Here is a 22,742-nt window from a genome sequence, read left to right as displayed (position 1 = left end):
ACCATGACAGCTAAGTGGTATAGATAATGGATGGACGGACAGATGAACGGCTAACATGGGAAAAAACTCAATGTATGGGGGAAAAAAAAAGTGCTCTAATGTGTAACTGCATACGTTGCTGTGAAACCTCTACATTCGTCCAAATGCAACCAGTTGCCATCAGAAGTTATGCAATTCACTGAATGGCGTCAATTCATGCGCAATTTACAGACCACATACTCTCAATATCAAATGCACCCTGCAATATAATGGAAAACCTAAGTAATCATGATAATGGAGAGCAATGAGCTATCTAAAGTCCAGCAAAGCAAATCAACCAAAAAAAAAAAAAACCCCACACTAATTTTTAAAACATACAGCAACAACAAATCCCTTACATAAACTATGGAAGGGATATGACAACATTGTCAAGAGGAGGCTGTCCACAAAAGTTCAGTGATTGAGTAATCGGAGAAGCAAACAAGAGGAAAAGTGCAATTCTTTAAAATCTGGAGTAATCCACAGCTCAGATGTGAGAACGTGTTCAGCAGGAATGTCATTGCCCAGATAATCCACAAAGTGGGGCTGGATGGAAGAGTTGTGAGAACTGAAATAAAGTCTTTCAGGTTTCCCAAAAGCAATGCTGGAGGCTCAGCAAACATGGAAAACCCTTTTCTGGTCTGATTAGTCAAAACTGAACATTTTAGCCTTGGCACAAAGTGCTACTGTTGATAGAAACCCAACACTGCTTGGCATCCTGAGAACACCATCCATGCAGCGAAGCAGGGTGGTGGTAGTATAATGTATATAGTGAAAACAATACATTTGGAAATTACATATTCTATTCCTGTTTCACTTAAAACCAAAAGACGAAAAAAAGAGACACTTTTTCCTTACCTAAAAATGTCAGATCCTTGAGGAGTCTGAAGGCTCTTGAGTGCTGTGGGGATTTAAAAAAAAAAAAGCCAGTTTAATCAATGAGCACTGACTGTATTCAAGCAAATATCATAGCATGACTAATCAGAAGTTCCTCTGACCTTGAGGCCACGAGCTCTTTTCCACCTCAGAACGTGCTGAGACTGGAGTAGGTGCATTTCCCTTGCCAGGAGACACCTGTAATATCAAGAATAAACATTATACACTCACTGACCACTTTATTAGGAACTTTTTCTTGATAAGATTCCCGTTCTTGGCTGGCAGCAGTGGAACCCAATGTGGTCTTCTGCTTTTACATGCGGAGATGCTTTTCTGCTCACCACAGTTTGAAAGAGTTGCAGGATTCTAACTAGACAAAAATATCAGCATAGTTGCATCAGTCATAATGGCCAGGGGTTAAAACCCACATACGAAGACCGGGCTTAAAACAAAAACATAGAATCAAATCAATCAATCAAACCCTGCACAAAATGGGGCTTAAAAAAAAAAGATGGGGCTATAAACAAAAAACAACAAAAAAAATCAAGGTGGGGCTTAAAAAAAATAAATAAATGACACAAACAAAGGTGGGGCTTAAAAAACAAACAAACACGAAGGGGCGGCTTTAAAAAAAAACAACGCAAAGGTGGGGCTTAAAAAAATAAAGAAGGTGGGGCTTAAAAAAATAAAGAAGGTGGGGCTTAAAAAACCCACAAACAAACATGAAGGCGGGGCTTAAAAACAACAAACACGAAGGTGGGGCTTTTAAAAAATAAATAATTGGGGCTTAAAAACCCCAGAAACAAACATGAAGGCTGGGCTTTAAAAAAAAAAAAAACGAAGGCGGGGCTTAAAAAATAAATAAAAACGCAAACAAAATTGGGGCTTTAAAAAAAAAAAACCCGCATGAAGGTGGAGATTTAAAAAAAAAAAAAAAAAAAAGTGGGGTTTAAAAACCCCACAAACAAACATGAAGGCGGGGCTTAAAAATGAAGGTGGGGCTTATAAACCCCACAAACACGAAGAGGGGCTTAAAACCACAAACATGAAGGCGGGGCTTAAAAAAATAAATTAAAAACAAACAAGTGTGGCTTTAAAAAAAAAAAAAAACGAAGGTGGGGCTTAAAACCTCCCACAAACACGAAGGCGGGGCTTTAAAAACCCACACACAAAGGCGGGGCCTAAAACCCCACAAACACGAAATCGGGGCTTAAAAACCACACACACGAAGGCGGGGCTTAAAAACCACCAAACACAAAGACTTTAGCTGTGTTCACATATATACCGGTACAAGTGGTATAACTGTATCGATACAAAGTATACCAGTACAGTTTAGTGCATCTGTCCACACTAGCGAGAAATGTTTGCGGTTTTCTTTCATGGAAGTTGAAATGCGAGCACGCGAAATGTTTCCGTGGTTACAGAGTAACTTCCTTCCGAGAATATGGCGGATGAAACAACGCGTGTGTGCTTTTTGTTGTCAATGTACAGTCTGTATTTCTGGTGGTCATTTATTCAGTCGAATCGTATAAAACGCGCGAGGCAGTTGAGAAAGAAACAAACAAATCTCCGTTCTTCACTATTTTATTCAGCGAAGACATCGACTGAGGTGTGTGACTTTGCGCATGCGCATTATATTTGTATCGATACAGAACCGCTTCATCTGTCCACACTACAGCAAAGCGCTACAGTACCGATACGAAACCCATACATTTATGGGTTTCGTACCGATACAGTTATACTGCTACAGTACCGGTATAGTTGCTAGTGTGGACAGGTGTTGCGGTACGAAAGTAGTATCGTATCGGTACAAAATCCCTAGTGTGGACAGGGTATTCTTTGGGGTGGACTGAGGTACAGCAGCAAAATCTGACACTTCTAACATACAGACATCATAACCGCTTGCCTATAATTGAGCACATGAAGTGGGGAGAACACACTATTGACAGGCTTTCGTCTAAACGGGGGAACAGGGGCGCTGCTCCCTCTTACTCTCAGCGTGCGCCCCCTTACAGACTCCATGAAAACATCCCAGCAACACCACGTGACAATGTGTCTGATAATCAAATACGTTATAATTGCTCCAAAAACATTCCAATCATAGTAGATACACCGCCAGACGGTGCAAAAACAATCCAAATTGGCGTTTTCCAGACTGAGGCGCCATGTTGTTTAGTTGTCGCGGCTGCTCTCGCGAGATTTGACATGGGTTACATACAAGGTCAGCTGACTTGTAGAGCGAGATTTCTCGAGACTGAATGACCTTTCACCCACTGGCGCGGGAGCTTTTGACAGAAGTAGTTCGCGAGTTGTTTTTGTTGACACTTGGGCATTTAAAGATGTCATCCCGCGGCACGAAGCGGAAGAAAGCTAAAGACTGTCCGGGGCAGAAGATGATTACTTCTTTCTTTTTCAATGTTGACAATTTGTTACAATTTCCCTCTCAGATAGCCTCAGAATGCCCCATTGGAGCATTTTTCAAAGGCTTTGCACGGCGGGGGGGGGACGACAACCGGCACCATCCCCCCCCCCGCTTCGCTCCCTCGCCATGGTGAGCGCCCTCATACTAAATTTTTCTAGAAAAAAACCCCGATTGAGAAAAAATAAATTCTCTTGGACTAGTAAGAACTACAGACAGTATAATAAATCATTTAGGAGAAGTAGCCTCAAAAAAAAAAAAGTTATGCAACACTAAAAATGCCATGTCAATTAACATGCCCCATTTGTTTTCATAAAGCATCTTGACCAGCTATCTACTGTCCCTTGTGAAAAAATCCTGCGTTGTAATGCAGTATAAAAGCAATTGTTTTGTAAGGGTAGGAAAAGGAAGGGCCACACACAAACCCCCCAACCCCATAATAGTCAACTATTCAGACCCCACTCGCGCACTTTTTTCACCCTCAAATCAGAGTGCGAATTACCCCACCATAATTGGGGTGTACCATCATGGTCCACTATCATATCAATCCCCCCTCCCGGTTTTGTCCCGTCTCGTCTATGGAAGTCGGTGTCAGTAACTCAACGCAATAACTCTGAACAATAATTTTTAGTGTCATTAAGAAGCATGACAAACCATACAGTACTACCACAGAAGAAAAACAGCAGTACAACCTGATAACCTTCTTTGTCAGAACAAACGGTATCAACACTACAAATGAGTCACATACAGTATATACACACATGCAGAACAGTCCTGCTGAATGTCTTGCTCTCTTTCATCCTGCTGTGCCTCTCCTGTCTGCTGGGAACCCATTTTCTTTATTCACATGAACAGTGTATGAAACCTAACTGCACCTACACTTGTACTGTAATTGTCTGTAAATCTTAGTGCTAATATTTACTACTTACTCTTTTAGCACCAAAAAAAAAATGCCTGATGTCTGGCCCTTTTCTTTTCCTCATGTTTGGCCTACTGTCTCTGTGAATAAACTCAAACAGGGTACTCGGATGAAACCATGACTATCTTAAAAATAATACAAAAGGAATGTAAGTAAAAACAATAGAAAACATCCATGTACTAGGCTATTTTGCCTAGGCTAGCCTACTACCTGGCTCTTTTTATGTTGCCTCCAGAGGTTCTGATTGTAATTTTACATAGGCTGAGCTAGGCCTACATCAGAACTTCTTGTGCCTAATCTCACACACAGAATGGGCCTATGTGCCAAATGAATTTCAGAAGGGCACAATTTATTCATGATAAAATGAGAATGGAAACATATGGAGTTCTTCTCCTTTGAAATGAGAATCGTTTCTATACCACACTGTAATAAGCTTGATTTAAATAGAGACTTAGCTTATCTTGCTAACTAACGTTGGTAACTAACGTTAACGTCCGTCCACTGTAGCCTTCTGGCCTCAGTGGATAAGTAATTTAACGTATAAAGATGTGACATGAGCTGAAAGAACAAATCACTTTAATAAATGAAAGTTGTAAAAGAACACATTTTCAACAGGCTAAAAGTTGGTTAGCAACTAACATTACCAATGCACGTCTTCTGCTGCAAACCACAGACTGTATAAATTGCTGCAAACCCATGGACTGTATCTGATGAATCAAGTGAATACGGTGTGGACTAGAAGCTATTGCTTCCAGCGCAGGGCTTTTCAAAGTGTGGGTCACACCTCCCCTAGGGGGCGCCAGAGTTCTTCAGGGGGGCGCAACGTGAGGAAAAATAAACCAGAATAAGTTACTATTGCGGACATTTAGCGAACTTCAGCTAGCCTTTGCCAGAGACAAAATGGATTGATTTTTGGCACCTAAAGCTACAGTGAATGAGGAGACAGAGTCTGGGCCAAGCAAAAAAAGAAGGAAGTATGAACACGATTATTTAAAGTTTGGATTTTCATGGACTGGATCTGAAGATGCTCCACTGCCACAGTGTGTTGTCTGCCAAGAGGTGCTAGCTAATGATGCTATGAGATGTTTAAAATGTGTAAAACAAGATGTTTAAAAAAAAAGCATAGATCTTTAAAACATGTTAAAAAAAAAAAAGGTTTTCAAAAAAAAAGCACAGATGTTTAAAATGTGTAAAAAAAGATGTTTTCAAAAAGCACAGATGTTTAAAATGTGTAAAAGAAAAAAAATATGTACAACACCTTTTTTTTTTTAAATACGAATGGAACATTAAGTATAGCAACAACAAAAATTGTAAGGGGGGGGCGCTGTTGTTTATTTGCTCTCTGCGGGGGGGCTGACTCTCCCACACTTTGGCCCTGTCCACACGGCAACGGATTCAGGTGAATCTGATAAAATTGTTTATCGTTTCGGCCTGGCGTCCACACGGCACCGGCGTTTTGGGTGCCCCAAAACGAAATCTTTTGAGAATGGGTTCCAGAGTGGAAAGATCTGGCAACGGCGCCATTGCGAAGTCGTCTGGATGAGTAGAACGGATTTGTTTACGATGACGTCACAACCACATGTGCTTCACGCCAGGTAGAAGTGTAACGAACTCGATGAGAGTTGTCAACAAATCCTATAACTTGGATCATGAAACGCGCTTACACAATATTTTCACTGTGAATATTTATTGTGTAATGGTGCAAAGTGAGAGAGAGAGAGAGAGAGAGAGAGTCAATCCCGCCAGCAAAAATAGGGAAAAAAAAAAGGAGCGATCTCACCTCTTCAGATGTTGGTTTAAGTCCTAAAATACATTCCTCAAAAAGGGCGTAGAAGAACAAATTAATCCATCAACGTGTAGCATTCAATTTATTCTGGACCATTAAAGACGCCGCCTTCCGTGTAGAATCATACATTATCCTCGCCGCCATATTGGATGGGTCAAAGCGGAGAATAAAGATGCCTCATTCATGTGCTGCGTTTAACTGTACCAACAGGTTTGCCGTCCAAACGAGATCACATGGGATTACCTTTCACAGGTGAGACTGGAAAAATACTTTTCATTGTATTTGGTCATTATAATGTAATTTTACGAACAGATTTTTCTGACTTTGTGGCTATTATGCAGTCTCGCGCATAACAGTTTATGCGCATGCGTCCTTGCTTCTTCTATTGTTGTGGTGTCTCCGATGGGACCGTCTTACAGCGCACCTAGAGGTGTGGCATGTGTATTGCATCGTTTTCAGCAAGCGTTGCGTTGCCATATGGACCTGATATTTTACTGATCCGATGCCCATGTGGACGCGATTTTTTTTTTTAAATCTCGTTGCCGTTGTCGTGTGGATGTAGCCTTTGAAAACCCCTGCTCTAGCGCTGCGGTGACCAAAAAGGGTACGGTCCACAATAGGGGTGTCTGTCTGAAATCGATTTACATTAAAATGTTCCTACAATAAGAATGCCGAATGGGAGTTGGTTTGAATTATATATTCCTTTTCACAATATCAGAAAAAATATCAGACCCCCCCCAAAACTTATATTTTTGTCTCTTTGGGGGGTACTGGGTCTTCATTGGGGGGGTATAGTACCCCCCAGTACCCCCCGTAATTCGAACTATGCCTCAAATTACCAAGTAGTGGCAGACATGCAGAATTCTGTCATGCTTGGTTCACATAACGAATCAAGTAGATAAATATATGACTGGTTAGCAAAAGTACAACAAACAGGTTTAGCCCAGACCCTCCCCCACCAAATGAAGGATCTATCGTGTATTACTACTAAACAGACCGGCCAGTAAAGCACATTCTGATACATTACCTCCAAAGATTTGGCCGCTTTTGGAATCGCGTTTCTCTTCAAACGCATGCGCTGTGTCTGGTCATGAAATCTTCTTTCCTGGGTAAAGTCATCGGCGTCAAAGTGGGCACTGCAAACGCGGTAGTCCTTCTCCCTCAGGGTCTCCACCGGCATTTCCATGTCCATTTGTAAACTCAGCAGCCACTGCTTCAGTGTTTGCGTGTAATGAAATGGCAGTCTGTGGAAACTTACAGGATTGTACCACATCCTCGTACCACAGCCGGGAAAAGCACAAAACACGCACCATTGTTTTTAAAAGTTTGCTCCGCTGTTCAAAAACTTCTCTACACACGTAACGCACCTCCTCTTCTTCTTCTTCAGTGTTCACTCCACTTTCACGTGCACAGCGGAACATCACATGACCTCCCATTCAAAATTCCAACTGGCTTGGACTGTACAGATCCTCCAGGATTTCGCGATGTTGCGATTTGCAAATTCAACCAATCCCCGCGAATTCAGGGCGGTGTTGCAATTATATCCAATCACCGCAACTTTCCCGCAAATTTGACCAATCGGATGGACCATTTCTCATTGTCTTTGCTTTTTTTAATCAATAGTTTTTCAGTAATAACTTAATATTTAAAGGGATAGTTCGGGATTTTTGACATGAATCTGTATGGCATCCCCATCAATAGTGTCGTGCAAACACACTGACTTACCCGACAGCATCCTGAGAGTCCAGTTCTGGTCCAGACGAAAGTAGTCCGGCAAGTTTGTTGGGGTCACGAAAATAAAACGTTTTTCGTCTCAAAACAGTATGTGTTCAAAAGAGTGATATATTTGCATCACAAAACCGTTGCCAAATAAAAAAATCAGACCTCGAAATCGCTTGGCACTATTTTCTCTCCCTTCTTATCACTGCGCGCTGCCGCCAGGTGACAGCCACGGCTGTTTCATTCATTGTTTACTGCTAGCAAAGTTAGCGGCAACATGTCTGACTACGACAGGGACGTTGAAAACATTGACTTCATCTCACAGCCAAAGGGATATCTTTATGAACCCGAATATACAGATGAAGAAATTCGCCAGATGGAGTTAGAACGGGCAGAGAGAGAAAGGGTGGACAGAGAAGTGGAAGAAGGTGAAGCTGGAACCACAGCTGGAGCCGCGAGACACCGGGTGACCGACAAATGGTGGTGTACTTGTTCCAAATGTGAAGTAATGCAGACAGAGGTGGAGTGCTACTGCTGCCACGAATGGGATCTCATCGTGCCACAGATGCAAGACCTTTCAATTGACGAGGAGGCCAGCGTGCCAGCTGCTGTCTGCATCACAAACCACACTGACTTCCCTGCACTCCTGAATGTTGGTGTCTTGCAGACGTTTTTCCACATTCCTAAGATTAACTGGAAGAAGCGTCCCAGGCCAGCTGGACCCGATGGTCAGTTGTCTTCAGAGTAAGTGTTGACTCCTTTTTTACATGTTGTAGCCTACAGGTGTTTTGTTAGTTGAATGTTTATAACCTTATAAACTGTACACGTGATCAAGCAATGACTTATTCTGGCATACTGTAGGCTTTAGTTAGTATAGTCCAGGTCATACACAACTACAACAAATGGGTGTACACATCAGACACTGAAGGAATATGAGGGCAATTCCATGTAAATGTCAACCTCACCATGCAAAAATAAAGCAACATGTAATACATCAAAACCACTCCCAGAGATATCACCTAGGCCTGTATTTTACAGATGTGAATAAGTTGAACCAATTTGTCACAAGAATTGTTCCCTTCGCCTTCACTACTTTAGCTAATGACACGAATAACTTTGATCATGTACAATTCTATATTATTGCCACAAGCCACAGAAATGTATGCTAAAATCCACAAAACAGCAAAACAATAGCCATCCTAAATATTATTTAAGAACTTTGATAGTTTTAGCTGATATTTAGAGAGTTTTTCAAAGGGTTATGGTGGTTAAATTGCTGATTTTCTAAACATATGCCATGTCTATTTCAGACGCGTCACATCCGTAACGGAATTTCGTCACATCCATAACGCTGACTTTTCCTTCCGAAACTCTGCATGAAATACAAAATATTTTAAACAAAGATTTTTTTAATATTCACCTTGGACCCCTCTATCAAATGGATATCTCCATTTCGACATTAGGTTTACAATTTCACAGAGTTTGATAAAAATGTACAGTCACCCAAGAAAAGTGATACTTTTTCTGTCACATCCATAACGCATCTTTTATTGGCATTTTCTGGCATGCCCTAGATGTACTATGGGAATTGTTCTTGTTCTATCACTTCTCCAGTATGGTACAGCCTTAAAATATGCAACACCTGTTTAAATACTGGGAGACAATAAAACATGCACTGGGTCATTTGTTGCCATTTTGAGTTCAAGTGTCGCGTCCATAACGCTGGAATTGCTCATGAGTAATAATGATAATCTTTTACATAACATTTTTAATGGTGATGCATGTGTTATTATTGTGTATTCCCAAGTTATTTTTGTTCTTAGAACTTCATATTTGTATCAGAGCTTTATAAGACCTGAGCCTCAACATGTCTGTATCCTACTGTGCTCAGGAATAAGGCCCTGTCCACACGGCAACGGATTCAGGTGAATCCGATACAATTGTTTATCGTTTTGGCCTGGCGCCCACACGGCACTGGCGTTTTGGGTGCCCCAAAATGCAATCTTTTGAGAACGGGTTCCAGAGTGGAAAGATCTGGCAACGTTGCTGTTGCGAAGTCGTCTGGATGAGTAGAACGGATGTTTATGATGACGTCACAACCACATGTGCTTCACGCCAGGTAGAAGTGTAACGAACTCGATGAGAGTTGTCAACAAATCCTATAACTTGGATCATGAAACGCGCTTACACAATATTTTCACTGTGAATATTTATTGTGTAAAAGCCTGAATGTCTTGGCCTAAATGGCAGCCCCCAGCAATTGGCATGATCTCCTGTCCTCACAGGATCAAGCTATCAGACTCCCCGTCTCCTCCTGCCCCCAGCATTTAGCACCTTCTTTTGTCTGCACAATAAAGCCTTCTGTCCCAAACAATTACCTAATGCAAATTATTTTAGGGTGGGCCCAAAAGTTACGCCCCTATGTCCAGGGCTCGAAATTAACTTTTTTTCTTTGTGTCCCCCAGTGGTCCCGAATTCTGTGTTGTATTGTCCCGAATGGAAGCAATAGTGTCCCCATTTTTTTCCTCTCTGAAATAACCAGTGGTTAATATTATCATATGAAGTTACTATTATATTTGTAACTATGCGATTTTGAACCCTTTATATCATTTTTACAATAAGTCACAAGACACAAGCGACACATGTCCAATACATCATCTACTTCAAAATTACAGTTCTTGCATTTTCAGTTTATTAAACTTTGGCGATCTCACTGTATGAATAGATACCCGTTTATTTAAAGGGGCCAACTAGCTCTTTCAGAAAATGTTTCAACTCCCTACATCTGCAGTACACTTTAGCTGAAAATAAGACCCCTTTTATGTTCATTTCATCTACTTATACCTTGAATATCTGTTGGCACTTATAAGGCCAACTTATCATTTTCACCATTACCGTTATCCATTTTTATGAACTTTCCGTTATCCATTTTTATGAACTTTCGCTGCCGGGTGCAAACGTTAGCAACATCAGCATAGTGCCAGGGTCCGTGTATCATCCGATCATTCAAGTATTCCATTCAATCTGGAAAACGATGATACACGGACCTGCCAGGTCCGAGCCTAGTTGTGCTGCTGACTGACTAAACTTTCTGAACTAGAAAGACACCAAGAAAACTCACTTATTCTGTTGAACGGTATCTTCCGTCAATATCATCCACATCATTCCTGTTGTATTTTATAACGTGTCTAACAGTGTTCATTAAGTTCATTCAGTTGCTAGCGTTGCCTGCAGACCAGGCGATGACACTTTGGATCCTGAAGGTCCCGGAGACGTTATGTCTGGGCTTTCGGTTTCTTCCCCGCGGTCGGTCCGCTTCAACCACTTCAGCATTTTTGTTCTGGCAAGAGTCGGCGCAGCGTGTGCGGTAGCAATTCCATTCCAAGTCCATATAATGCGGACTCCGGCCGAAGATTCTAGAACAGAATGCGCTGCTCTGTAGCCTACGGATGCAGGTGCATCGAAAGTGTAGCTACTATGTATTTTTCGCTGTTAACGTTTTAAAATTAAAATTGACAAATTAGGTGAATGTCTACGTATGTGTTACGGCTTTGTAAATAATATTAATGTAGAACTTTTTTTCTAGATCTATTTTTTTCCATTGTCCCGGGATTGTCCCAGATATGATAATTTTGTGTCCCGATGACATTTTTTATGGTCCCCCGGGACACCGTTAGTTTCGAGCGCTGCCTATGTCCCAACAGTGTACTTATATATATATATATATATATATATATATATATATATATATAAAAAATGCCACCAGCAACCAAATTCTGCCATAGCCAGATATGTTGATGCATACATTCCTGGCAAAAAGTTGCTTATTTATGTTATGTTGTTTTCTATTTCAGACAGTACAGGCTGATTGCCTATCGCATTGTATTAGAATGGGCCCTGAAAGGAGAGAAGCTTGGTCCCGGCAACAGGAGAGTTCTTCCTTCCTGTGTGGTGGAGCTAATAAGAAGAACATATCCATCACCAAATGGACAATATGCAGGGTTCAAAGAGTCAGTGGATGCACTGCAATTGTTTTAGATCTTTAAAATTGTAAAGTTTTACTGTACATTTTCTACATTGTTACATTTACCCTTTCTATGGAAAATTATTTGAAACATCGAACATACAGAATAGAAACAGATTTCTGTCCTATTCAATAAAACTATGTTCACAAAGACATGAGATGTTATGGTTATTACTATTACGTTTACACATAGTTATACAAAAAGCAACATGGCCTGAAAAATGCTTGGTAAAAGGTAAGCGACCACAAACAGGGCTTTTTCAGTCTCAGACACCAACATCTTTATTGTTTTTTTGGAAAACATGACATGTTCTGGAACCAAATCATCCTTGTTTGGCTTTGGAGTGGGAGCAATGTTGGCTGGTATTGAGCAATTCCAGCGTTATGGATGTGACACGAACTCAAAATGGCAACAAATGACCCAGTGCATGTTTTATTGTCTCCCAGTATTTAAACAGGTGTTGCATATTTTAAGGCTGTACCGTACTGGAGAAGTGATAGAACAAGAACAATTCCCATAGTACATCTAGGGCATGCCAGAAAATGCCAATAAAAAATGCGTTATGGATGTGACAGAAAAAGTATCACTTTTCTTGGGTGACTCTACATTTTTATCAAACTCTGTGAAATTGTAAACCTAATGTCGAAATGGAGATATCCGTTTGATAGAGGGGTCCAAGGTGAATATTAAAAAATCTTTGTTTAAAATATTTTGTATTTCATGCAGAGTTTCGGAAGGAAAAGTCAGCGTTATGGATGTGACGAAATTCCGTTATGGATGTGACGCGTCTGAAATAGACATGGCATATGTTTAGAAAATCAGCAATTTAACCACCATAACCCTTTGAAAAACTCTCTAAATATCAGCTAAAACTATCAAAGTTCTTAAATAATATTTAGGATGGCTATTGTTTTGCTGTTTTGTGGATTTTAGCATACATTTCTGTGGCTTGTGGCAATAATATAGAATTGTACATGATCAAAGTTGATTTTAGCTTGGGTTTTACATTATAAGAAAGAAAGACTGACAGTGACATATTAGGTTGGTTACAAATTGGTTCAACTTATTCACATCTGTAAAATACAGGCCTAGGTGAGATCTCTGGGAGTGGTTTTGATGTATTACATGTTGCTTTATTTTTGCATGGTGAGGTTGACATTTACATGGAATTGCCCTATTGTGACTGGAGGATGGATGTGGAACGCTGGATCTCCAAGTCTGACATTCTTGTCAAGTCGCCGCTGAATGACCTGTTCCACCAATTCTTTGCGGAAATCCTTTTTTTTTCATAAAACATTAGCTTCACGTTCATGTCATTTTTTGACAGATTTCCAAATTACATGACCACCCTTGTCATTTAGAAACTCACATACAGCAGACACACTGTAAAAAAAGAATAGTTGAGAATACTTGAAATTTCAAGGCAACAGTCTGCATTAAGAATTTTATGTTTTGCCAATGATGTGCCCATGATAATCCAAACTATGATAAAACTGTTATCTTTATTAAGAATTCTTAATTAAGTCAATTTTCAATTCCTCATTCTGCCAACATAGATTTCTCTTTTTGCTGAACAGTGGCATTCACAGTAGTGCAAAAAGGCAATTGAGGTTATCAGACTTTTTGGGGGGGCTTTTTTCACCTTTATTTGAATAGGACAGTGTAGAGACAGGAAATGAGCGGGACGGGGAGGGATCAGGAAATGACCTCGGGTCGGAATCGAACCCGGATCCCCGGATTTATGGTATGGCGCCTTATCCACCTGAGCCACACCCACGACATAGGTTTTAAAAACTTTATTTCAATATTGAAGTTTTGTAATTGTGTAGAACAATGAAAAAAGGCATGTATAGTTTAATGATAAATTGTGATAACCTCGGGGGCGTCGTGGTTCAGGTGGATAAGGCACCATACCATAAATCCGGGGACCCGGGTTCGGTTCCGACCCGCGGTCATTTCCTGATCCGTCTCTCTCTTTCCCGCTCATTTCCTGTCTCTACGCTGTCCTATCCAAATAGAGGTGAAAAAAGCCCCAAAAAAATCTAAAAAAAAAAAAAAAAAAATTGTGATAACCTCAATTGCCTTTTTGTACTACTGTGAATGCCACTGTTCAGCAAAAAGAGAAATCTATGTTGACAGAATGAGGAATTGAAAATTGACTTAATTAAGAATTCTTAATAAAGATAACAGTTTTATCATAGTTTGGATTATCATGGGCACATCGTTGGCAAAACATAAAATTCTTAATGCAGACTGTTGCCTTGAAATTTCAAGTACCGTAAAATACCAAATAATAGCCGAGTTCCAATTAACCGCCGAGTTCCCTTTAACGGCCGGGTGTACGCGTGTGTTGTGACAAATAAAGGCCGGTTCCGAATACTCGCCGGGGTCTAAAAAAAAAAAAAAAAAGCGTCCGAACGTTCTATCTAGAATCTTGAGGCCCAGCACTTTTCTGGTTTTCTGGTGTTTAAACGATTTTGCATTGCATAGTTTTCTACCGAAACAATATGAATGAATGAATAAATGAATGCAAAATGAATATTTCTATAATACTGTTTACAACATTTTGTTACGTGATAATAAACATGCCATTTCAATGTTATAATCTTGGTCTACCGTAATATTTCTTGAGGAATGCAACTCCATAACTTTTGACAGATGTCTTAGCCAATTACGTTTGACATGGGTGTGTGGGATATCACTTACGTCATCGAATGAGGAATACCCCTTTGGGTATACCCAACGAAAGCCAGCGTGTGTGGTGACATTGAGGACTGCGGGTTTCCAAGGTTGGACTGCTGCTTCTGTTAAACGACCTAAATTGCCAAATACATGCGTCAAAGCACACACTGAGTTTTATTAAAGACCTTATACCATTTCACTTGCCCTTACCCATTCGGATCTGGAAGACGCTTTACAAAAAAGGTGAGAGCGTTCTAACATGCATTTCAGTCTGCTCGCGGCCAATCTAATCCAAGGGGCCTTTTCAACAAGTAATCTGTCGTGCAAGTTGGGCAGAAGCACGCGTCAGGCAGGCAACATGTAGGCCTACAAGTCAGTAACCTATTCAACTAACTTTCATCCGAACTTTAAGTTTTCTACGGGGTCGAGCCACCGTACCAACTCACTCGGGGAATAGGCCCATATCGGCCAAATAGGGAGACGTCTTGGAGAGAAACGTGATGCAAGAGGACAGTATGTAGCCACTGCAGGTCACTTATTTTTCAGCATAAGAAAAAACCCTTTGGTTTGACACTTCGCACCCTAATTATGTTGCTTCAACGTCGCGCCCTCCATGCAATTTCAGATTGACAGACATCGCGAAGCGCAAAGGGTGGAGGCTGCATGGGTGAGGGTGATAGCAAGTGACCATAACTTTGCAGAGTAATTAAATCACAGTGCTGCGCACAGACAATGGTGTGGTTTCTTGATTATTTTGTAAAGCATGCACTTAACTAGTCATTAACAGGAAAAGGTGTGTGATTTATCCTTTATCCACCCCGACTGTGCCATGCGAAGATGCATTCTGCGTCTTCAAAATTCCCCGAAGTCGGCACCGTGCTATCTGTAATCTAACTCTAAACAAACTGTAAGTTATACTGGTTAAAAGTAGGCCTATCTGAGAATGATTTTTCCCCGTTTTGAGGTAGATTTTGGGGAAGGTGTTTGTGAAGAAGGAATTAATCGCCTGTTCCAAATAGCCGCCTAGTCTCTAATACGCGCCGGGTCTCTTACGTGATTGAGACAAATAATAGCCCGGGCTATTATTTGGTATTTTACGGTATTCTCAACTATTTTTTTTTTTTTACAGTGCATATGCTTGCCAATACTGTGACTCTAATCATGGACTACTCATAGGCATCATCCCACACGTCCATGTAGTTGCTGACGACTGTAATAATAGTATGTTCTACATAAATGCATGTTTTGTAAGCTTCCCCATTTTCCTTTTGCACAGCCTCCGTGCATCACCCAGTCACTATGCACTGATACCATGGGTAGAACTGGGAGGATTGATATTGTCCTGTCCAATGTTTTCATTTCAATGTTACCATTGTCTTGGCGTAAATTTGGAATGTACAAATGTGTCTGGAGTTAGGATATGTTTGCTCTATGTCAGTATCTCGTAATGTCACGGGCAGATAACATGTCTTTCATTCATGTCTCAAAACACAACGTTGCTAGCAGCTAGCTCTAGCAGATTCTTGAAAGCATGGCGGTACAACTTTGTTCTTACCTGGGGTGCAGGGACAGCAGCTTTCTTCAAAACCCGTCTCTTCCTCAGTCCTGGGCATGAAGAAACATAGTCGTCGTCGCTGAAGTGCGCACTGCAAACACGAAGCTTTTTCACCTTTGCCTGTTTGGAGTCCACATGGAAGCCCAGAGCAACAAGCCAAAGTTTCCTCAGTGACACGTCCGTCACGGGAAACCGGTGAAATGTGTGCGGAGATTCAGCCACATCTTTGTTGCTACAGCCTGGATAGTCGCAAGTGCGCACCATTTTCACAAATATATTATTGTATAGGTTATACAAGGTGATAAATTGGTCGCTGTTCTTGCTCTCAAATTAGCTTGTTAGCGCCGCTGATTTGAACTCCTAATCACTGCCAAACAATGGGAAAGGTGTTCTTCTTCTTCGTTTATTGGCAGATTACATCTCTTTGGTGCATACCGCCACCTACTGTACAGGAGTCTGTAAAGGGACTTAGCAAACTATGGCTATTTGATTAAAAAAAAAAAAAAAAAATCCTTTTCATTAGACCTGAGTTATTGAGAAAAATAAATAGGGATTTCATTTTATCTTTTTGCATTCCTTCTTCTTTCAGGATATTCACTATTCCAGTCTGTGTTCTGAGTATCTGTAACCAGTGTTGGGCACGTTACTTTCAAAAAGTAATTAGTTATAGTTACTTTTCCCAAAAAGTAACTGAGTTAGTAACGGAGTTACTTTGTCATAAAAGTAACTAATTACCAGGGAAAGTAATTATTCCGTTACATTTTGTGTCCCCCCCCCCAAAAAAATTCAATTAATCATAATAAAAGTAAATGTTAAATGTGTTTAATGACTGAAATGGACACTTAACAGAACCAGTTAGTAATGTTATCTACACTACATTAATATTTTTGTGGGACAATGTGAGATAAGACATCTATCAAATGTAATATATTTTTGTAGTTATTAAAATTGTTACTAATTACTGGCCACTGACGAGGACAAACGCTTTGTTCCTCGACATAATGTGCATTGCACGTAGACATTTTTGCCTTTTATTTCAAGTAATGAAAAGTAATGGCTGTATTTCCAGTTTGAAAGCGCAGTGTTGGACTGACCGCTCGCCATCGCTGGGTCTTCTGATTGAAAGTGTGCAGTAGGCGGAGCCTACCTACCTACGTATGTTGTCCAAAGCTACTCTGATTGGCTGACTATGCCGTTGTCTCGCGTCTCCCCGCCCCACACTAAAGCAGAGTAAAGAAAGGCTGAGCGAGCAGCGTGCCAGATGAGAACAGCTTTAATAAAGTAACGCAGAGCATTTTATTGTAAGTAACGGGAACGGCGTTATAACGATGTAAAAAGTAATTAGTTAGATTACTCGTTACTAAAAAAAGTAACGCCGTTATTCCCATCACTGTCTGTAACAGTTAAATAGAACATGATCTACATCCTCTTTAACTTGGCAGTACCTGCATAACCCATTACTCTTCCCTACTATCTGCAATGTACCATGGGAAAGGTGTTGATTCCTGCGCAGTGATACCGAGGGAGACAAAATATAGCGCCAAATAATTGCGAGGTCTGACTTTTTATTTGGCAACGGTATTGTGATGCAAACACTGGCGGCTCGTTAATAGGGGCGATTTGGGTGACGCACTCCCAAACAGGGAGGGAGGTTTTTTTTTTTTTTAATCTACTCCTACTACTAACAGTAATGTCATTGTCCAATCAGGCTAAGGTCGCGCCTGGTGTAGCCACGCCCTTTTGGGGCGATTTCTGTCAGGTTCAGATTTGCCCCCAAATCTCCCATTGACACTAATGGTACGTACGTTTTTTTTTTTTTCGAAAATCCTGCTCCCAATGCATTTTCTGTTGGGTTTTATGTGCTCGCTAGGGTTGCCACCTGTGTCTGACAAAAATCCTGGACATTTCGACCATCCAATCGACCTTTTTGCTTGTAAGCAACGGCACCCTTCACACATCTAACCCAAGACAAAAATCGCCCTTCTACGCTGAAATTGTATTGCTCTAATTAGTAAAAATGACGTTTTTGCTAGTTATTTGTTTAGTTAATTGCTTTACATAATATAGCAGGTCTTCATTATTTTGGTTTATTTCCAACAGTTTTTGGTTGTGGACACCTGGGGGCAGTAGTGGGCACAGGTAAAAGGGGAATACATAATTAAGTTCTGTTTGTTTGCTTATGTGGAATAAAAATAAATAATCTAATTTTTCATTGTATCTAAGAATACCTGAATGTAACAATGTAAGGTGTAGTGTCAAACAGCTTACCTGATTGCTTAGGCCGAATCCCATTTCACCCCTTGGACCAACCCCTTGGCCCTTCCCCTCCATTTTGCGCGTTCACGTGAAGGGGTAGGGGTATCCCAATCCCAGTTAACGCGGAGGGGTAGGGGAAGGGGGAGGGCTTCTGTACCCCTCCAAACGGAGATTTTCCTGGAGCTGACTCCGAACGAAGGGGTTTGAGTGATTTCCCATAATGCCATGCGGATTTCAGCGAGATTTCATGCGGATTTCAGAAAGATGGCGGTTCCCGCGGCGAAAGATTGTCATAAATATATTTTCTCCATTATTTACGTGTTTTAAGTTGTTATCCAGAGGAAACACGTGGCTTGATTCGCTTTCGAGCTGAGAATGAGCAGCGATTTCTGAAATCCAAGCTGCTGCTAAAAAGCTTTGGGAGTGAGTATTGTTTTCGGTTGCTTGACTGCGTACGTTTTGTTCTGTTATTCTCGCTTTTATTGTTTACATGAGTGTTCTGACACCTCATTCTGTCGGATGTGGTGCACGAAGCGCCAAAGATATCCCATTCAGTGGTGTTAGTTAACAAATCACACCCTGCCAGCAGAGATTTCTGGTTCTGGCTCTGACTGTAGCGGCTGGTCGCAGCCAATGACGCATTTGGTTGCGTTTTGCTAACGTAAACGCTGACGGAGGTACGCGATGACGTATGCGATCGTTGAAGGGCTATCCCAATACGTAAGGGTTGAATTTCAAGCCCTATCCCTTGTAGCTCAGTTTCAAGGGGAAGGGCCAAGGGGAAGGGGTAGGGGTAGAAATTAGAATTGGGATTGGGCCTTATGCCGCTTTTCCACTACAAACGCGGCTGAGCCGTGCCGTGCCGAGTCGAGCTGAGTCGGGCTGAGCGGGGCTATTGAAGTTGCATTTCGACTACAACCGCGCTGAACCGTGCTGGCTGGAAGTGGGTGGACACATTGGGTGGAGTTAGCGAAAGTGGGTGGACGTCACGTGATGTCGTTAAGCAGCGCAAACAGTGACATCAGTGACAGTGGCGGAACAAGTCAGAGCCGGGCCGGGGGCGGGGCAAATGACCGGGCATTTTATTAAAGCTTATCATAACATCATTTTAGGCTACAAAATGTCCGCAACTGCGGTGTTTACCAATTTCAACACTACCGGGTGCAACTATGTTATTTAGTACATCAAGTCCTTCAAACGAACATGTAACTCAGAAACAAAAAACATTAGGATACTGTACATGGCTCATAATAAAACATCAATAGCCTATACTGCGCACATTATTTGAAGGGCATACGAATGAGCGCTCAGAGGTTGCAACGGTGACAGGAAGAGTCAGAAATAAAAGGAGGGCGGTGCAAACCTCACTGAATGCACTGTGTTTACCAATTTCAACACTACGGGGTGCAACTATGTTATTTTGTACATTAAGTCCTTCAAACGAACATGTAACTCAAACAAAAAAACATTCGGCGACATACTGTACATGGCTCATAATAAAACATCAATAGCCTACTGCGCGCATTATTTGAAGGGCATACGGCGAGCCTTGCGCTCCGCGAACTCGTCCACGATGCTCTGTATGTCACTGATTCAGTGAGCTTTTAAGCGGTAGTCTCACGACCCGAATAGTAAACAATAAACATGGAGGACATGGAGTCGTTAGTATTGCTGGTCTTGGTGCTGTGGCTTGTTGTCACCGACAACGCCAACAGATACTGGCAAGAGCGTATAGATGAGGCGAGGCGCATAAGGCTTCAGAAATTCTCGTAATTCATAATTATTCTTCTTCCGGGTTTGCGGTGTTTACAGATCCCAGCGCGCTCGCGGGGCGTGTGTGGGCATGTGAGGACACTCCTCACCAATCAGTGCACAGGGGAGTGTCTGCTCACGCCCCCAGCCTCAGTCGGCACGGTTTGGCTCGCTTCAGCCCTACTCCAAAACGGTGCGAGTTTTAGGGGCTAAGCAGGGCTGAAACGAGCTGAGTCGTGCTGGTTTTTGGTCGTCGAAACGCGAGCCGTGTCGGGCTGAAGTGAGCTGAAGCGAGCTGAAGTGAGCTGAAAAAGGGTAGTGGAAAAGGGCCATTTGAGTGTGGTGTGTGCTTTGCTTGTGCTTGCCTGTGCCTCTGCTGCTCTTGCCTAAACAAATACATAGGACATGTAACTGATATAACTGGGCACATACAGGAGTATGTACTACACTAAACTATTTCATTTAATTCACCAAAATCTTACCTAATCTTCCATTTATATTTGGTGTTTTTCTTTGCTGCTGCTATGAGTCCTGGCTGATTTTCAATGAATGTCTTGAACTCAGTACAGGACAACTGAAAGTTTAGCCTGACTTGAAGCTCAGCCTTCACCATTGCAACAGAGAGTCTGTTTCTTTTATCAGTCCAAGCATCCTCCATTGCCCCTTTTCCACCAAAGCAGTTCCAGGGCTGGTTCAGGGCCAGTGCTTAGTCTGGAACCGGGTTTTCTGTTTCCATTGACAAAGAACTGGCTCTGGGCCAGAAAAACCGGTTCCAGGCTAGCACCAACTCTGCTGGGCCAGAGGAAAGAACCACTTACGTCAGCAGGGGGCGGAGTTGTTAAGACCAACAATAATAAGACTGCGAAAGATCGCCATTTTTAAGCGACGAGAAGCAGCAGCTATACAAATGCGAAGTCATCCATTATTATTGTTGTTGTTGCTGCTGCTTCTTCCGTGTTGATTTTGCTTTGATATTCCCGCCAAGGTTTATGCAAACGTAGCGCCGTAACTGACGTATACAGCGACATAAGTGACGTACTCAGCGACGTAATGACGTACTCAGCGACGTAATGACGTGGCTCCGCTTATCACGGCGAGCTATGGAAAAGTAAACTGGTTCTCAGCTGGCTCGCAAGTTGAATACACATTTTGCCCATCATGTACAAAAAACCGGGACATTCAGTGTCCCGGATTTTTTTTTTTTTTTCCGGGACAGACCATGAAAATCCGGGACAATCAGGAAAAACCGGGACAGGTGGCAACACTAGCACTGCTCGCACAAGCAGCGTGCTTATGTCATACGCCTGTTGCGCCGCGCAAGTGTTGCCAGATTGGTTTTAAGTGCATTTTGGCGGGTTTTGAACATAATTTTGGGCTGGAAAACGCAACCTGCGCGGGAAATGTGTGAACATTCTATGAAGATGGCGGCGAGTGTTGAGTGCAACAATACGATAGCGTCTCTGAAAGAAGTTCCCTTTAGTCGTCGTACCAATGAGGAGAAAACGGCAATCAAACAGCTAGGACCTCCTAGACCGAATTTAAACATCAAGCAAGTGTCTACGAAGGGGGAGAAGACCTACTCAAGAGGTTTTAACAAGAACTGGTACCACCGGAAAACTTGGCTAGCTGGCTGTGATGTAGTCAATGCTCGTTTTTGCTAACCCTTGCGTTCTCTTCCACCCTGGAAGTAGCACAGCAGACGGTACAGTGATATCTGATATTTGAATTTACTAGGCAAAAGTTGTTTTTGTGTGTGTGTGTTTTACCAATGGCAGTTTAACATTGCCATGTTTTTGTTTTACCAGTGGCAGTTTAACATTGCCATGCTTGGAATATTTCAGTAGCCTCAAGTTCTCTCTGACTTGGTGTAAATTAAGCATATTTTCAGTTTTTATATATTGTACAGTATGTGTTCATTGGAGCCAGCAGCACCTTACCTTTTTTCCAACTTGTTAAGCCAAGTTGCACTGACTACAAAACCTTGTGTAACCTTGTGTGTGTATAGCTAAATAACTAAAGCCTTTTGTGTTCATTGACATGCTTGTAATACTTTAAATTTCCTTTTAAGGCATGGCTTTCTGGAGGAATTCTTGGGGAAAAAAAACTGCAGAATTTATTTAGAATTATTTGTTGTTAAAATGGTGCAATTCCATATAAAAAAAAGCACATAATTAAGCTGCACATGTTTGTTTGATGGTTATGCTTTTCTTCATCTTTTTCAAAACTTAAATAAACACTTGTTTTGGATTTATATCCTGCCACTTTAATTGCATTCTTTAGCATTGAAGAAATTAGAATATGTTTATAATTAAGAATTTGTGTCTACTTATTATAGAATACTGGAATAATATGAGAAAATAAATGAGTAATGTAATATTAATTGATTGTGATGCCAAATGTTTTGCTTTGAAGGCAATGAATCTTCCTTTTGCAATGAATCTTCCTTAGTTTTAGCCTGGCAAGCCAGACTAAATGTGAATATTTGCCACTCGTAGGCAAAAATATTTTTGGCCGCTAGGCGGGTGGGTCTAGTTTACTAGGCTACCTTAGTTTGCCACCTTTAACTTGTTTAGTGTTGCCACCTAGTAGAGAGAAGAGATATTGTCTATATTGATATCTGAATTTACCAGGCAAAAACAAGTTCGGCCAATTGATTTGCTACCTAGGTCAATTTACTTCAGTCCTGTGGACATTTACGGTCCGTGTAGACATAACGGGGGGAAAATTGCCCCCCC

The 22,742-nt window shown here is 41.5% G+C and overlaps 1 protein-coding gene across 2 annotated transcripts in view; it reads right to left on the bottom strand.

Moving 5' to 3' along the window:
• LOC132881781 (zinc finger protein ZFP2-like) overlaps nucleotides 1-16,354 on the bottom strand; it is a 36,671-nt gene extending 20,317 nt beyond the window's left edge. The window contains exons 1-3 of one of the 2 annotated variants that reach the window (XM_060914663.1): nucleotides 16,000-16,354; nucleotides 1,017-1,092; nucleotides 877-919 (exon numbers count right to left, since the gene is read on the bottom strand). In XM_060914663.1, the coding sequence (XP_060770646.1) occupies nucleotides 877-919; nucleotides 1,017-1,092; nucleotides 16,000-16,263 (383 nt within the window). In that variant the 5' untranslated portion in view covers nucleotides 16,264-16,354. Of the gene's footprint in view, nucleotides 1-876; nucleotides 920-1,016; nucleotides 1,093-7,045; nucleotides 7,380-15,999 lie in introns of those variants that run through there. The other variant, XM_060914672.1, reaches the window with a different exon arrangement.
• Nucleotides 16,355-22,742: the final 6,388 nt, after the last annotated feature.

This window comes from Neoarius graeffei, chromosome 1 (genome assembly GCF_027579695.1).
Source record: "Neoarius graeffei isolate fNeoGra1 chromosome 1, fNeoGra1.pri, whole genome shotgun sequence".
NCBI lineage: Eukaryota > Metazoa > Chordata > Actinopteri > Siluriformes > Ariidae > Neoarius > Neoarius graeffei.
The sequence above is the reverse complement of the archived record's forward strand: the minus strand, read 5'-3'. Positions and strand labels throughout refer to the sequence as shown.